Source organism: Entelurus aequoreus, linkage group LG01 (assembly GCF_033978785.1).
Source record: "Entelurus aequoreus isolate RoL-2023_Sb linkage group LG01, RoL_Eaeq_v1.1, whole genome shotgun sequence".
NCBI classification, from domain to species: Eukaryota; Metazoa; Chordata; class Actinopteri; order Syngnathiformes; family Syngnathidae; genus Entelurus; species Entelurus aequoreus.
In genome coordinates this window covers 79,170,903-79,186,894 of record NC_084731.1, presented here as the reverse complement: position 1 = coordinate 79,186,894, position 15,992 = coordinate 79,170,903, and the positions used below count along the sequence as shown (strand labels likewise).

The following is a 15,992-nucleotide window of genomic DNA, read 5'->3' as shown; positions in this document are numbered from 1 at the left end:
ACTCCGGTTGTAGAAAAAAAAAAATCATTGCCGGTAAATGGAAGGACATTGCAGCACCTGCAGTGAGCAAACCCATCCAAAAGATTACGCCACAGCACAAACAGTAAAACACCCTCTCAGTGTTTTTGCTTGTTTTTTTTTTTCTAAAATAATTTTTATTATGGCCACCAGCGAAGAAAATCCGCAAATTATCCGCTCCGTCTTATAAGCCGCAGGGTTCAAAGTTTAGGGAAAAAGTAGCTGCTAATAGTCCGGACTTTATGGTACTTGAACAAAGGAACAATCTAGGGCCAGGAATATATTCACTGCAACAGTGCAAAATTGCATAAGTTATGGAAAGGTGGGAAGTTATTTGTATTTATATTATATAAATTTATTATTGAATTATTACTATTTAACTTTTCTTTTACACAGCTGCGACCTGGTTTTAAAAGGCTATCCTTGGTGACAGTCTTGTCTTTCTGCACACACGTCCTATTCTCCTAAAGGCTTTTGTGCGTCTATTCTATTTCACTGCCCAATTGGTCGTTTGAGAACGGTAGATGACACCTCTTTGGTTTCATCAGCTCATACTGTCAGGACAATAAAAGGAACTGTAAATCAGTGTTCCTCATGTTGTCACTTTCACCCTGCGATAACACATGAAACTGCATCCATTGCCATTGTGCCCTGAGGGAATTGATTCAGCGCTGGGTGTAATCCAAGGTCCAGGTGTTGTTTGCGGCATTGTTTCTCTGGCTATTTGTGTCAGAGCACTACATGGAACTGAAATTGTCTGCTGTAACAAGCACAGATGAAATTCTCAAGCGCTGTTATTGTTGCAGGAAGTGGCCGAACAAAGAAACACACAAACACAGATGCCTAGAGTTAAAAGTTTATGGCCGAGGTTCTGTTGAGTGCCTTTAGAGCAGACCTGGGCAAAATACGGCCCGCGGCCCACGTATGGCCCATTAAGATTTTCAATACGGCCCGCCGGACGTTCTACATCATTTTTTTAGACGTTTAACATCAAAACTGTAGCCGCCATTATGATGTGCAGTGCTGTATTTTAATTACCGTAAGTCTTGAACTATAGAAAGTAATTCAATGGTTGTTGAGTGTTATACGAGTTATTTCTGTAATCTACGTCGCAGCAGCTCGGACGAGGAACAAAGCAGAGTGGGCAGGGTTTGTTTTCAGAGCAGCCAGCCCGAAACGCATGTGTCAGGAACAGATGCGGAAGCAAATTTTTACAACAAAGTTCTGCATAAAAGTGATAATATATCATATTGTAGGTGTTTATTACACTTTGCATTCATATTTTGCTGTTTGTTACATTTTTGTTGCGTTTTGCTTGATTTTAAAAGATGCCTATCGAGGAGCTGGTCTTAGAAGTAAAAGAGGAGCGACGTTCATATGTTAATATTCAGTGTTTTATTGTTCATAGTTAATATTGTAAATCCCACTTTCTTTATTTTAATGTACATTTTGGGTATCCCATTCAGTAAAAAACTGTAAAATTCCATTCCGTTTTTTTAAGGTGGTCTGTCATTACTTTTTAAGAATTCTATCGGACATTGTGACTTTTGGTATTAGTGTTCCTGAAAAAAGAGACCCAAACACACATACTGTACCGCATATTTTTACAGCTAAATGTGTATATATATCATTTATACACACATACACATTGGCCCCCCCCCCAGACACATTTTTTCTCTCAATGTGGCCCCTGAGTCAAAATATTTGCCCAGCTCTGCTTTAGAGTTAGGTCTTGAGTTGCACAAAATAATGTAACTAAAAACAAATCTTGGTAAGTTTTAATAACTCATGTCATTTTGTGCACACCTGGATTTAAGAAGGACTCAAACAAAGGTGGATGTGACAAAGTGTACATGTAGATTTGTCCAAAAGCCAGTATCTTTAGTGAGAGTAAAGAGCTTGGTCGTCCAGCGCCATCGTTTCCACGATGAAATCACAGATCGCTTTAGCCCTCGGGTTGTCTTTTTGCACTTTTCAAACTCTGCAGCGATAGAAACAAGCCTGGGGCCTCAATGTTGGCCTGGCTTTGGGGCAGCTTCTTTAGCAGCAGGCATCTTCGTAGGCTTTCAAAACACCCTTGTAGAGATACTGGCTGGTACGGTTTGATGTGTTGAAGCTTGATGGGGTTTTTTTTGTCTCTGGGTTTTTTTCTCTCGCGGAATGTGTACAGTGCAATCGGTACGAGACGTTTTCCTCTAAAAACAGTGAAGAAGTTTTTAGAGGATTGACAGCATGTTTGTTTAAAATGAGCTCAGGGGGACATTTTTGACCTCCTACATGGTAGGAGAAAAGGAGCGCTTGATTTGCTTGCTCCAACCCAAGGGTTCTTAACCCATAAACTAAATTAATAATGAATACGTTTCTAAATTAAACTGTCAATACAATGAAAGTGCAAATGAAAACTTTGCCACTATTGTCATAATTTTGTCACTTAAGAAACTTCTCTATGACCGCATACTTGCCAACCCTCCCGTTTTTAGCGGGAGAATCCCGGTATTCAGCGCCTCTCCCGACAACCTCCCGGCAGAGATTTTCTCCCGACAAACTCCCGGTATTCAGCCGGAGCTGGAGGCCACGCCCCCTCCAGCTCAATGCGGACCTGAGTGGGGACAGCCGTTCTCACGTCCGCTTTCCCACAATATAAACAGCTTGCCTGCCCAATGACGTCATAACATCTACGGCTTTTAGAGAGTAGAGTGCACAACAAGGAGAGAGAGTTCTTGGTTTCTTATGTGGGTTTATTGTTAGGCAGTTTCATTAACGTCCTCCCAGCGCGGTAACAACACACAACAACAGCAGTCACGTTTAGTCTACCGTAAAGCAGTTCGTCTGCAGTAAACAGCAATGTTGTGACACTCTTAAACAGGACAATACTGCCATCTACTGGATAGCCTGCAGAACACTGAAATTCAAATATTGTATTTATATGTATAATAAAATTTAAAAAATATATATATTTATATATATATATATAGCTAGAATTCACTGAAAGTCAAGTATACATATACTATATATATATATATACATATATATATATCATATATATATATATATATATATATATATATATATATATATATATATATATATATATATATATATATATATATGAAATACTTGATTTGGTGAATTCTAGCTGTAAATATACTCTCCTCTTAACCACGCCCATAGCCACGCCCCCCCCACTATGTTGTGCTAAAATAAACAAAATTAGGCTTAAGCTGATTAGAAAAATAAACACTATCCAAATATACTCTATAAGAAGGCACTCAAATAATTAACGGAAATAAATGTACACACAACTTTGTTGTGCTAAAATAAACTAAATTAATATTGAATATGTTTCTAAACTAAACTGTCAATACAATGAAAGTGCAAATGAAAACTTTGCCACTTTAGTCATAACTTTTTCACTTAAACTTCTCTATGACCGTAGCTTCAGAATTTACAACATTGTCAAATGATATGAAACCATGCGTTTATCACAAAGATTATTTATTTAGCACATAAACCTTAGGCTTAAGCTGATTAGAAAAATGAACACTACCCAAATATACTCTATAAGACGGCCCTCAAATAATTAACGGAAATAAATGTACGTACAACTTTGTTGTGCTAAAATAAACTAAATTAATAATGAATACGTTTCTTAACTAAACTGTCAATACAATGAAAGTGCAAATGAAAATGTTGCCATTTTAGTCATCATTTTTTCACTTAAGAAACTTCGCTATGATCAGCTGCTATTGACGTTCCCTGACACAAGGCTGAAGCTTAGAGGATGCAGAGTTTTGCCGCTGCTGCTCCCAAGCTCTGGAACGACTTACCTTTGAGTGTTAGACAGGCCTCCTATTCCTGTTTTTAAATCGCTCTTAAAAACATACTTTTATTCCATGGCTTTTAACTCTGAGTGATCTCCATCTTGCTATGGCATCCCACAATGCACCTGCTGTGAACCTGTTTTTATTATTATTTTTTTTATTATTATTATTTTTTTTATCGTGCTCTGTTTGTGTTGTGGTGTGCTTGCTCGTTTCTCTTGTGTTATATTTTAACCTGCCCATTGTACTGCACTTTGGCTACCCCTGTGGTAAATTTTAAATGTGCTTGATAAATAAAGTTGATTTGATTTTATTTGATTTAGCTTCAGAACTACAGTTTACAACATTGTCAAATGATATGAAAACAATTCCGTCTGTCACAAAGATTATTTAACACATAAACCTTAGGCTTAAGCTGATTAGAAAAATAAACACTACCCAAATATACTCTATAAGAAGGCACTCAAATAATTAACGGAAATAAATTTACATACAACTATGTTGTACTAAAATAAACTAAATAAATAATGAATATGTTTCTAAACTAAACTGTCAATACCATGAAAGTGCAAATGAAAACTTTGCCACTTTAGTCATAATCTTTTGACTTAAGAAACTTCTCTATGACCTTAGCTTCAGAATTCTTCTATTTGTTTGAGATTGTCATTACTGCCACAAGTGGTGGAAAAGTGAAAAGTTTTTTGGCAACCTAATAATGGGTCCTGGCCCTGTGGTTAAGAAACACTGCCCTAACCCACCTACAGCACAGTACTGGTAATCTCGCCTCATTGGTGCGTTTTTTTTCATGGTTATCACAGTTATTTTGTAATATCAGGCTTATTGGTGTGACGTCATAACTCCTCATATGGGCCTGATAATATTCTGTGCACCCCTGGCTTGAATGGTAGAGCACCCATGCCAGCAACTTGCGGGTTCCAGATTCGATACCAGCTTACGCCATGCCATCCCAGTCAAGTCTTTTATGTCCTTGGGCAAGACATTTCACCCTTGCTCCTGATAGTTTGTGGTTAGCGCCTTGCATGGCAGCTCCCGCCATCATTGTGTGAATGTGTGTATGAATGGGTGAATGTGGAAATAGTGTCAAAGCGCTGTGAGTACCTTGAACTTAGGTAGAAAAGCGGTACATAAGTTAAATCCATTTACCATTTAAATAATGCTAATCATGGGCCTTTAAAAAAAGATTTTTTTCTGTGTTAAACCATGTTTACATCGGCCCTAGTGTCACGTCACCATCTGTTGTCTGAAATCTGCAGGGACAATGGAGAGAGGACGTGTTTTTTGTTGTTCTTGTTTCAGTTTTGGACCATTCTCATGGTGAATACTGCATGTCTCATAGGGCCTTTCACAGTTCAGGCAGCCAGCTGCACACCATCTGCCTGGGATAGGAGACAATCAGTGTGTTGCAGAGACCTAAATTATTCCAACATTTACTCACTCTCAAATTTGATTGTTTTTTGAATTATCTTTAAACATAACGCATGGTTATAATTACAGGATTTAGCTGGCTTCAAATTAAATCAGGCAAACTGTAGGGGCTAAACTGTCAACATGACAGTTATGCTGAATAATTGGACCGCAAAGAAAATTCAAAGCACTAGATTTTAAAAACATTGATTACAAAGAGCATACTATATTACTAGCAGTGGATAAACAAAACAAAATTTGGAGAAAAAAAAAGGTGTCGCCGAGAGGACAAGAGAAAAAGGATATAAAGTACAGTTGTACCTCAGGATACAAGTTTCATTAGTTTTTTGATGCAGCTCGTAACTTCAAAAGTGTGTATTACGAAACAGTTGCCTATGGAAAATAATTGAAACTAATTTATTATTGCTTGGCCACACGAAACAGCACAATTTTAACATGTAACATGCCTTTGAGAAACTTTTAGATTATTACATTTTGTATGGGGAAAAATACAATAGAAGTGAGTACAAACAACTGCAGTAGTTTTATGAAGTAATGTAATAATGATATGCAACATTTACCTTGGCAAGTGGACTTCTACAGTATCTCTGTCAAACTTTTTCTACGTCAAACACGTCATCAGCAGCTTCTGCATAATTTCATAGATGAATGGTCCTTGGCTGGCGTTTGACTCATCCTGCTTCGTTGTGGTGCAGACTAGCAGTGCTACACTCAAACCACTTCATCAAGCTGGCTGCTGTTTTTAATTGTTTTCTTTAATTCAATTAATATCATCTACTTTTTCTTCTCAAGCAATGTCCTTCACACTTAATTTTTCGTTCCCATAGTTGGAAAAACTAAGTTATGTCAAACACAGATAGGCTCCTGACAAAGCCCTGGTTAAAAAGTGCTGTAGTGTATGCTTGTTTTTCAAATTGCATAATCAACAAAAGATGTCTTATTATAGAAAAAATGTATTAGTAATGTGGTGGTTTACGGAGCATACCTCGTCTCCCAGTCCTTTCCCATGTTGCCTCTCCTCAGCCAGTGATCAGTCCAAGGTGTACACCACCTCCCTAACTAAGTGGAACAGCTTCCCCACAGCTGGGACCAGGATAAACAGTACTGGAATTGTACAAATGTTAGGTAGCTTCATGTTTGCATTGATCACACACAGACTTGTTTTTGTCTTACAACAGGTGTATGTTGAGGGTGCTGGATTCTTTTGGGACCGAACCGGAGTTCAATCACGCCCATTATGCGCAGTCCAAAGGGCACAAGACACCCTGGGGGAAGTGGAACCTCAATCCTCAGCAGTTTAACACCATGTTCCGTAAGTAGACAGAGAGCCACACAGTACCAGTGTCTTCGGGTGCTTCTGAAAGCTATCTTAATGGCTACATTTTTGTTAATAGTCATACAAGTTTTCAAAAAACGTTTACGCGACTAAAAATGACACATTTTTCCTGAGATGTAGAGCAAATGAGAGTATCAGGCGGTAGGATGGAGAATGACTCATCACTCACCTCAGCAAGTTGCACACCCATCCATTTATCTATCCATGTTCTTCCGCTCATGCGGGGCCGTGAGTGCAGCAGTCTCCTACTACCTCTTCCAGTTCCACCATAGGAACACAGAGGCCTTCCCAGGCCAGCTGTGAGACATAATTCCTCCAGCATGTCCCAGTTGTAGCCCGGGGGCCTACTTTGGGAGGCTTCCGCACTAGATACCCGAGTCATTGGCTTCTCTTGATGCATAATAGCAGAAGCAGATGACCCAGCTTCTCACCCTGTCTCTAAGGGTGAGTCCATTTTGGTCACTTATACCAGCGATCTTGCTCTTAACCAAAGTTTGAGACCATAGGTAAGGGTACCTGGATCAGCCGGTAGATCGGGAACTTTGCCTTCCCGCTCAGATCTCTCTCTTCACCACGATTGTCTGGTACGGTGACCGCATTACCGCACCGATTCACCTGTCCAGCCTAACTTGTGAACTCGTCTACCTGAGACAAGACCTGGTTCCAAACCTAAAGGGTGCAATCCTTCCTTTTCCAGCTGAGAACCATGGCCTCAGATTTGGAGGTGCTGAGTCTCATCCCAGAAGCCCCACACTCGGCTCCAGTAAACACCAGAGGTCATAGCTTGACGAGGCCATCAGGCCCACATCATCTGGGCAAGCGGCAGAGCTGAAATCCTAAGGCCCCCAAACTGGACTCTCTCAATGCCTTGGCTGAACCTAGAAATTCTGTCCCTGGAAATTATGAACAGAAGAGGTTCAACACCCAGTGATTTAACTTTAGATCAAGTTGTTGACCTAGAGAGCGATGCTCTCAGTACAAGTCAGTCATTACAATGAACATTGTTATTTACATTCTGGATTCCATCTTAAAATGTCTCCATCTTATGTCATCCTGTAAAGTAAGGAGAGATTCTCCGTACTGTCACATTACTCAAGCACATTTTCTGAGGTGGATGTGTGGGCACAATAGAAGAGAGAAATAATCAGACGTCCCCAGGACTATTGAACGTGTTTCCATTGTGTAGAAAATATCAAACGTTGACCCGCAACCCTGCCTTTGGAGGTTAGGTGTGGCGCTCAACAGATTACTGCGGCACCTGAAAAAGCCTTTTGTCCATTTGATACGGTATCTGTGTCTGGCTCCACGCTGCAGGAAATCCACTTCAGAATCACTGGGTGAGATGATATTGCTGGTTAAACAAGTGAACAATAGTTCAGCTCAGTATTCGATCATTGAATTGCATCACTTCCAAGAATGAGATTAGGGCAGTGGTCAGTTCAAGGGGAACAAAACTGGGGGGATTTTGTTTTCTGAATTTAATACTTATCCAAGAGGCTCCTTCAATGATAATTTTCCCTGTCATTGGTAACACTTGGTGTGGTAGTGCTCCTGGCCATTGTGATCATGTGAGGTGTCAGTTCCACAGTTATAGGTTTAAATGATCACGATACGAACACATGACCCTGGGTGGTACAATGTTTAGAAGTCATCACCGCAGAGAGGGAACCCCCTCAACAAAGGAGGGCTATGAAACCGGTAATTCCAGTTTTACTGCTATCGTTTCATCATTCCCATGACATATTTTTGTACATGAATGACTTTAAGCTATCAAATGACAGATCAAGCTAACATCAACACCCAAACCATTCATGAAAAACACGAGAACCTTAAAAACAATGACTTGTTGTTTTCTTCATAGGGTAGAAGCAGTGCCTACCCTGTTCTTGCATTATATAAGGAGATTCACATAGCCCCATTCTTCGTGGTTTACCTGACACATGAAACGTGACGACTTGGGGGGTGCACTATCCACTTTAGCCGCCAGACGGCAGTAGAGTGTTGATTATCTAAACATTTGTTTTGTGGAAATTCCAACTTTGACCACAGCATCAGTTGCTATGTTGAGTGGGACTTTCAGTCAATTTTTTTAGCAGACGGCATTGCAAAATGTTTACGTTCCTCCCAGGCGACATCCACCTAGGAATTGAGCCATACGGATCTCTTCCCTACTGTACGGTAATTTGTTTATCACGTCTGATTTGTTTCGGACCTGATTGTGTGGTAAATACATTTAAGATTCTTATTAATGAATCAAATATTTTCATAGTTGGAGCATAAAAATACTGTTTACGGCCTTCTTAACAGGTTTTTTTTAGCATTGTTAGAGCCCTCTAGACATGACATAAAACCCATTTATTCACATTTACAGTCGTTTTACCTAATATTGTAGCCTTGAATGCATTCTACATGCCGGTAACCAGAGGATCCTCCAAGTGTCACTACATGGAAATATATCTGTGTACTTCCTCTCAGGTGGATCTAAGCTTCGTGGTGAAACCTCGGGTGTTGGTTGTTCTGCCAAAAGTTGTTTCACATGATTATCGCTGCGAAGATTAGCCGTGTCGTTAGCTTTGAGTGGCACAAGTCTGCCGTCTTGTTCTCGTTTTTGTTAGTTTAGTTAGTTTATTTCTTCAGGCAGTGGTCAACAAAATAAACACAGTTTTACATTCATAAATTGACAATTTTACAGACCGAAAGGGTTTAGGCTGAAGTTGAGCACTTATTTCGCCTAACCCTGTAAACAATCTGAAATACAAGATGTAGTAAAACCAGGAGAAATCTGGCTCTGATATTGAGCTTCAAAGAAATCTGAAATTTCCTTTACACAACATATTATAAATACACTTTGTACACAACATAAACACTGTTCAAATATATACACAGTAAAGACATACACCAGGCATGTCAAACTGGTTTTCATTGAGGGCCACAAGGCATTTATGGCTGCCATCAGAGGGCCGCTTGTAACAGCGAGTCATGTAAGAATTTGCTTCTGGATTTAATTGTTAATTATATAAATTGTTTGGTTTTTACAATATTATATTGTTAATGGAAAAACAGTACAAGTATTTTTTTTATTCTGGCAACTTAGCTGCCAGTTTTTCTACCACAAAAACAACCATTGTTTTTAACAGTGTAATACACTGTTAAAAATAACAACTGTAGATTTTCCAGTCAAGAACTGGCAGCTCAGTCAACAGAATTTTAGCGCAAAAAACAGTACCGTAGTAGTTTTTTTCAATTCACAGTAATATGCTGTAAAGAACAACATAACATTCATTGTAATTTTTATTAATTTGATGGGTAGTTTGGTGTAAAGTTAAGGATTTGTATTTATTTTTATTTAGACAAAAACATGTTTGGAAAGTAGGATAATGTACTGTAATAGTTGTTGCAATATTGGATACTATTAAAGTTTAAAAGGTATGCAATTTCAAGTAGTACATATATTTTTTCTGTCAAAATGAAAAAAATCAAAATATGAAGTACTTTATTGACACATCATTTCCAGGTGTTTGCGGGCCAGATAAAATTATAGCGGGCCAGATCTGGCCCCCGGCCCTTGAGTTTGACACCTGTGACATAGACGAACAGTTGTGAATTATCCCTGTACACGTGTTGGTTCAACATTTGTACCAATAATATGCTATATGTCTGTATATACAGTATATATACAGTATGTCGTTTGACACCTCTCACATCAAAGGCTCGCCAATGTGGAAAGCAAACAATGAGAGGCAAACAAATATTAAATACATAAATAATCTTTATCTCAAAAAAAAAAAAAAGGGTACAAGATGTTCATAATTATTGTTCTGTTTACTTTGTGAACACTTGTAGTTTGAACAGTCTCTTAAACTGAATCATATTGGTGCTTAGTATGATTTCTTTTGTTAATCCATTCCATAATTTTATTCCACATACAGATATGCTAAAGGTTTTAAGTGTTGTATGGCCATACAAATGTTTTACATTTGATTTTCCTCTAACGTTATATTTCTCCTCTTTTGTTGAGAAAAATGGTTGTACATTCTTGGGTAGCAGGTTATAGTTAGCTTTGTACATAATTTTAGCTGTTTGCAAATGCACCAAATCGTTGAATTTCAATATTTGTGATTCAATAAATAAAGGGTTTGTATGTTTGTATATTTAGAAGCCGGAAAACTGTGTTTTCAGTGCCGATCGACTGTTTGCAACAAAAAAGTCCCCTTCCGACTTCCTGCCGACCGTATTTTCTTTCTGTTGAGCTTTTATGTCATCTTACTTATTAAAGTAGTCTCAGTAACAATCTAAATGTGATGTTATCACTGCACTTTACCTGTAATCTGAACACGGAAGTTAAGCACAGCAGGCATTTGCTGCAGTGATGTTGTCTCAGGGCGAAAAATTTTCCTTTCTTGTCGGGAGAACAACTTGTCATGGCTTTGAACCTGATATTTCCGTAATGTAGCCTTTTCTTTGTCCTTTCCGTTCCCGCTTGTCGCTCATCGGTAACAAGTGAACTGCAGTCAGGCTTTTTCCGCTACGGCACGGGCTGAGGGTAAAAAAGTACACGTGTGCGTTCATCGCCCGTTAAAAAATTGAGTGCCGTTATTGAAATTTCAAGTTAGCGCGATATTATCTCATTAACTTTGACAGCCCTACTAATAATGTTTTTCCCCTGTCAATAGGGTGCATATCTTAGTTTTATCTGAATTGTTATGCAGTTATAATGCTGTGGTTAACCTTTACTGTCATCCGGCTGTCAGATGTAATTGATTAGTTCTTTGTGTCATCCTACAAAATGTACTCTCACAGCCTTTATGTGTTTCTTTAAATTTGTGAGGTCTCTGTGAGTGTTCTTTAGTGAACAATCCATAATCCACGCTGATCAATACTGGTCAGAGGTTGAACATGACAACAGATTGTATTACCGGTACCTGTAAAGCATTGCAACCTGCATAGAAGACAATGAGACGTGCCAGGTTGATAAAACCTGTATTTAATTGATAAAGCCACTGGCGCACATATTGATGGGTTAACTGGCGTTGTTGTTCACTTTTTGCCTTCTTCTGTAAATGCAGAATATACTTGCAATACTTAAAAATCTGTTTGGCAACCTATAGCGCTTTTTTTTTTACGTACTTTGTAGACATCAGAATTTTACCGTATAATTTAAAGTGTTTTCTACAGCATGTTACTATAAATAGAAAAATGGTGCTACTGTTTTTTACGCAAAAATTCTGGCATCTGAAGGGCCATTTTTTTTACAGTAAAATCTATGGTTGTTGTTGTTTTGATGGTATATTACTGTAAATAGAAAAACGGTACCACTGTTTTTTACGTTAAAAAATTCATTTTTTAACAGTAAAATCTATGGTTGTTGTTTTTACGGTGTAAAATTCTGGCGACTGAGCGGACAGTTGTTTTTTTACTGTAAAATCTAATTACATTTTTACAGTGTACAATTTTATGGATGACAGCCCTTTGAGACACTTGTGATTTAGGGCTATATAAATAAACATTGATTGATTGATTGACTTGCTTTAAAATCATAAATCAGATATATATTTTTATTTGAACAAACACATTTTTTTAAATATGTGTTGCCTTATTAGGAAACACGAAACTAAAAGTAATTATTGCAGATTATAATAATAAATATTCCGCCCGAATGCAGCTGAGATAGACACCAGCACCCCCCCGCGAACGGGACAAGCGGTAGGAAATGGATGGATGGATGGAAAAATAATAACAGACTATAACTCCTTTCAAACCTAAATTCATACAAATGAAACTAACATTACATTGTTTACATTAACAACATTATTATTACAGATTCATTAAAAAATAAAGTAAATTCATACAAATGTAATAAAATTATTTATTAAAATATAATATGTTAAATTTGATAATAAAGTTTAAAATATATACAATTACATGCAGTACATGTATTTTTTTTCTGTCAAAACAAAAAGAAGAAATACATTTAGTAAGAAAAAATGAAGTACTTCATTGGCGCATATTATTTCCAGGCTTTCGCGGGCCACAGAAAATGATGTGGCAGGTCAGATCTGTTCCCCGGTCATTGAGTTTGACACATGCGCCATAGTCGATTTGATTATTCCCTTTAAATACGCTTTCACTTTCAGGATTCTAGCATTCGAAAAAACATTTAACAAATAATTATAAACACTGATGTGTTTTATGCTGTGAATTACTCATACAGCAGTTGACTAAGCAACAATGGTGCGTTCCATTTGTACTGGGAAGTCGTAATTTCCGAGTTCCCAGTCGCAAGTTTCAACTGGAACGCCCCTCGATGTCGGATTTTCTACTCAGAAAGTTGGAGATTCTCACCATCCCCTAGTTGGCTTCAAAGATGGCTGCTCTGGATCTAAACAATAATATGTGCTTCTCTAATAATTTATTAGCACTTCCGATTGTTTAATTTTTTTGCACTCTTGTAAATCAGCCTTATAGAAAGTATTGTTGGACGTTTATATGTGGTAACATTACTATAGAGTAGTGTACTTATTTCATGTGGTATGTACGTTGTACATCGCTAGCACTAGCATCTGTGTTTCCTCTTCATCTCCTGTGTTTGAAGGTTGCAGAAAGAGTGCATATTTTCCTATAAGTTGTTTATGTTCAGACAAGACAAGCGCAAGAATAGCGTTTGTGGAATGTGGCCCTCTTGATTTCAGCCCTTGTAACTGGAACGTTGACAACTCGGCTGTGGCGTCATTCCCAGCTCCGACTCCCCATTTTCAAGTTAAATGTAAGGGTTTTGGCACCAGCCGCTGGACTAGATCTGACCGATCTAAGTCTATTAGCACGAACTGCTGAAGCCTACTCGGATGAGAGGCGAAACGTCTTCTAAAACAACCCAAACAGTCCAGTTGTGACTGCTATTTAGCTACTGTGTTTTAACCTGCCTGCAAAATCAGTCATATCACTCGGGTCTAACTAGCCTTTAATAAACAAAAATAATGGAAAAAAACATAATGACAGATAATGAAATACATATTGTAGTGCAGAAATTGTTATATTCTATACCCAATACAAAGTGTGAACCACAAAGACAAAATCTGTTGTACAAGGACTCCTACCCATCAGTTTTTTGCTCGTTTTTTGCTTATTTTATGGCTGTAATCCACTTTTGGTATCTTTGGGAATGCGGTAAAATTCTCCCCTTCCCATCGCCTTGTTTGTTCTGGCATCCGGGCGCACAACGTCGGGCTACCATATTTTGAACAATTGAGAAAGACACGTAAAAAGTAACTATCTTTTGCGGGGGGTTTTTCCTGCAAATATGGCGTTTGTTTTGATTTCACATGGTGCTTGCCTTAAAGTGACGTCATGTCCCAGGACTCTATAGTTGAATGCTGGCCTCCTTCCGCTTTAGCCTACAGCACTTTGAAGCCGTATTCTGTTGTGACAAGCCAACTCACACTTGGCTTCGACTTCAATTAAGAAGGTACGTTGGCTTTGAACTTGGGTCAAACAGAAGGCATTCTGGCAACATCTTCCATAATAAAAGATGAACTTACTGTAAGTACGACAAGTTTTTGGTAATAAGACCTGTGTTCAGTATTGGCTGTGTCATTGATAAAGACTCCAGACTCCACAGTAAGTTGCTACAATCTGCAGTTCAACTGCGAATTTCCGCAAAAGCGCAAACATCCGCAGTTTTTTCGCGTGAAAATATCACTTCTGTGTTTTTTTTAATGAAATATCAATAAAATGATGATCTAAACTAAATTTTTTGAATGCTTGCCTCAGCCACAGGATGTTCCTCTTGCCTGAATGCCGCCCTGGTTTGCGGGACGGGGAGACGATCAGGAGCACCGAAACAAGCATACTAGTTAGCTAACCATCTAGCTAGCTTACTTTGTCATCGCTTTTGTTCACTCTCCAAATCGCAACGTTGACTACTGCTCACGAGTGTTACCATATCTGAGTTACTGTGTAGAAATATGGGGAAACAACTACAAATGTGCACTTCATTTACTAACTGTGTAACAAAAAAGATCAATTAGAATAATACATAATGTTGGATATAGAGAACATACAAACCCTTTATTTATTAAATCACAATTATTGAAATTCAACGATTTGGTGCATTTGCTAAGAGCTAAAATTATGTATAAAGCAAACTATAACCTGCTACCCAAGAATGTACAATAATTATTCTCAACAAAAGAGGAGAAATATAACCTTAGAGGAAAATCTAATTTAAAACATTTGTATGCTCGTACAACACTAAAAACCTTTAGTATATCGGTATGTGGAAATAAATTATGGAACGGATTAACCAAAGAAATCAAACAAAGCACCCATAGGATTCAGTTTAAGAGACTGTTCAAACTACAAGCGTTCACAAAGTACACAGAACAAGAATTATGATGAAAATCTTGAATCTTTTTTTTTTTTTTTTTTACTGAGACAAAGATTATTTATGTATTTAATATTTGTTTGCTTACTATGGTATATTATTTATGTATTATTTATTTGTTCCCTGTTCTGTTACAGAGAACAAGGAAATTGGATAAAATTGCTATGGTATGATTAGGGGTAGGATTAAATAAGCTCTGCTTCTTCCTACTCCTTTTCGGACGTGCTGTAATGAAACAACTGGAATTGTGTGATGCATTACATTGTATCGTATGCATGTTACAAATAAATTGAAACTGAACTGAACTGAATAGGTCTGCTGTAAGTAAATAAAACACCTACAGTACAGGACTTTATTTAAATGGCTTAGCACAAATGAAAGCGTCATATAGGAGAGTTGGCATTTTCCACTCTCAGTGTAGCATAGTCTGAATGAAAATAGTACCAATTCTTTTGATTTACAATGTACCGTAATTTCCGGACTATAAGCCGCTACTTTTCCCCCTTGTTCTGGTCCCTGCGGCTTATTTACGGCCTGTTCTTCTCCGACACCGACGAAGAGGATTTCGGTGGTGGTTTTAGTACGCAGGAGGAAGACGATGACACAATGATTAAAGACTGACTTTTCATATACCGGTAGGCTGGTTATTTTGATAACGTACAGGCGAGCACTTTGTATTAATTTGCACCGTTGTATTATTTGTACTCTGCACGAATCCTGTTCGCCATGTCAAAGATGTGAAAGTTTGATTGAATGATTGAAAGATTTATTGTTAATAAATGGGACGCTTTGCATTCCCAAACAGTCATCTCTGTCCCGACAATCCCCTCCGTGGTAGCAGGAACCCCTATATACTACGCTAATTACACATCAAAACCCTGCGGCTTATAGTCGGGTACGGCTTAAATATGGAGCAATCTGTATTTTCCCCTAAATTTAGCTGGTGCGGCTTATAGTCCGGAAATTACGGTACCCTTGTTGGCATTCAAGC

General features: G+C 38.1%; 1 protein-coding gene across 2 annotated transcripts in view; it reads left to right on the top strand.

The window, feature by feature from the left end:
- Positions 1 to 15,992, top strand: part of mgat5 (alpha-1,6-mannosylglycoprotein 6-beta-N-acetylglucosaminyltransferase) — a 218,772-nt gene that overhangs the window by 125,818 nt on the left and 76,962 nt on the right. For both annotated transcript variants that reach the window (XM_062059285.1, XM_062059294.1), the window contains one exon: positions 6,464 to 6,597. In XM_062059285.1, coding sequence (XP_061915269.1) covers positions 6,464 to 6,597 — 134 coding nt within the window. The remainder of the gene's footprint in view (positions 1 to 6,463; positions 6,598 to 15,992) is intronic.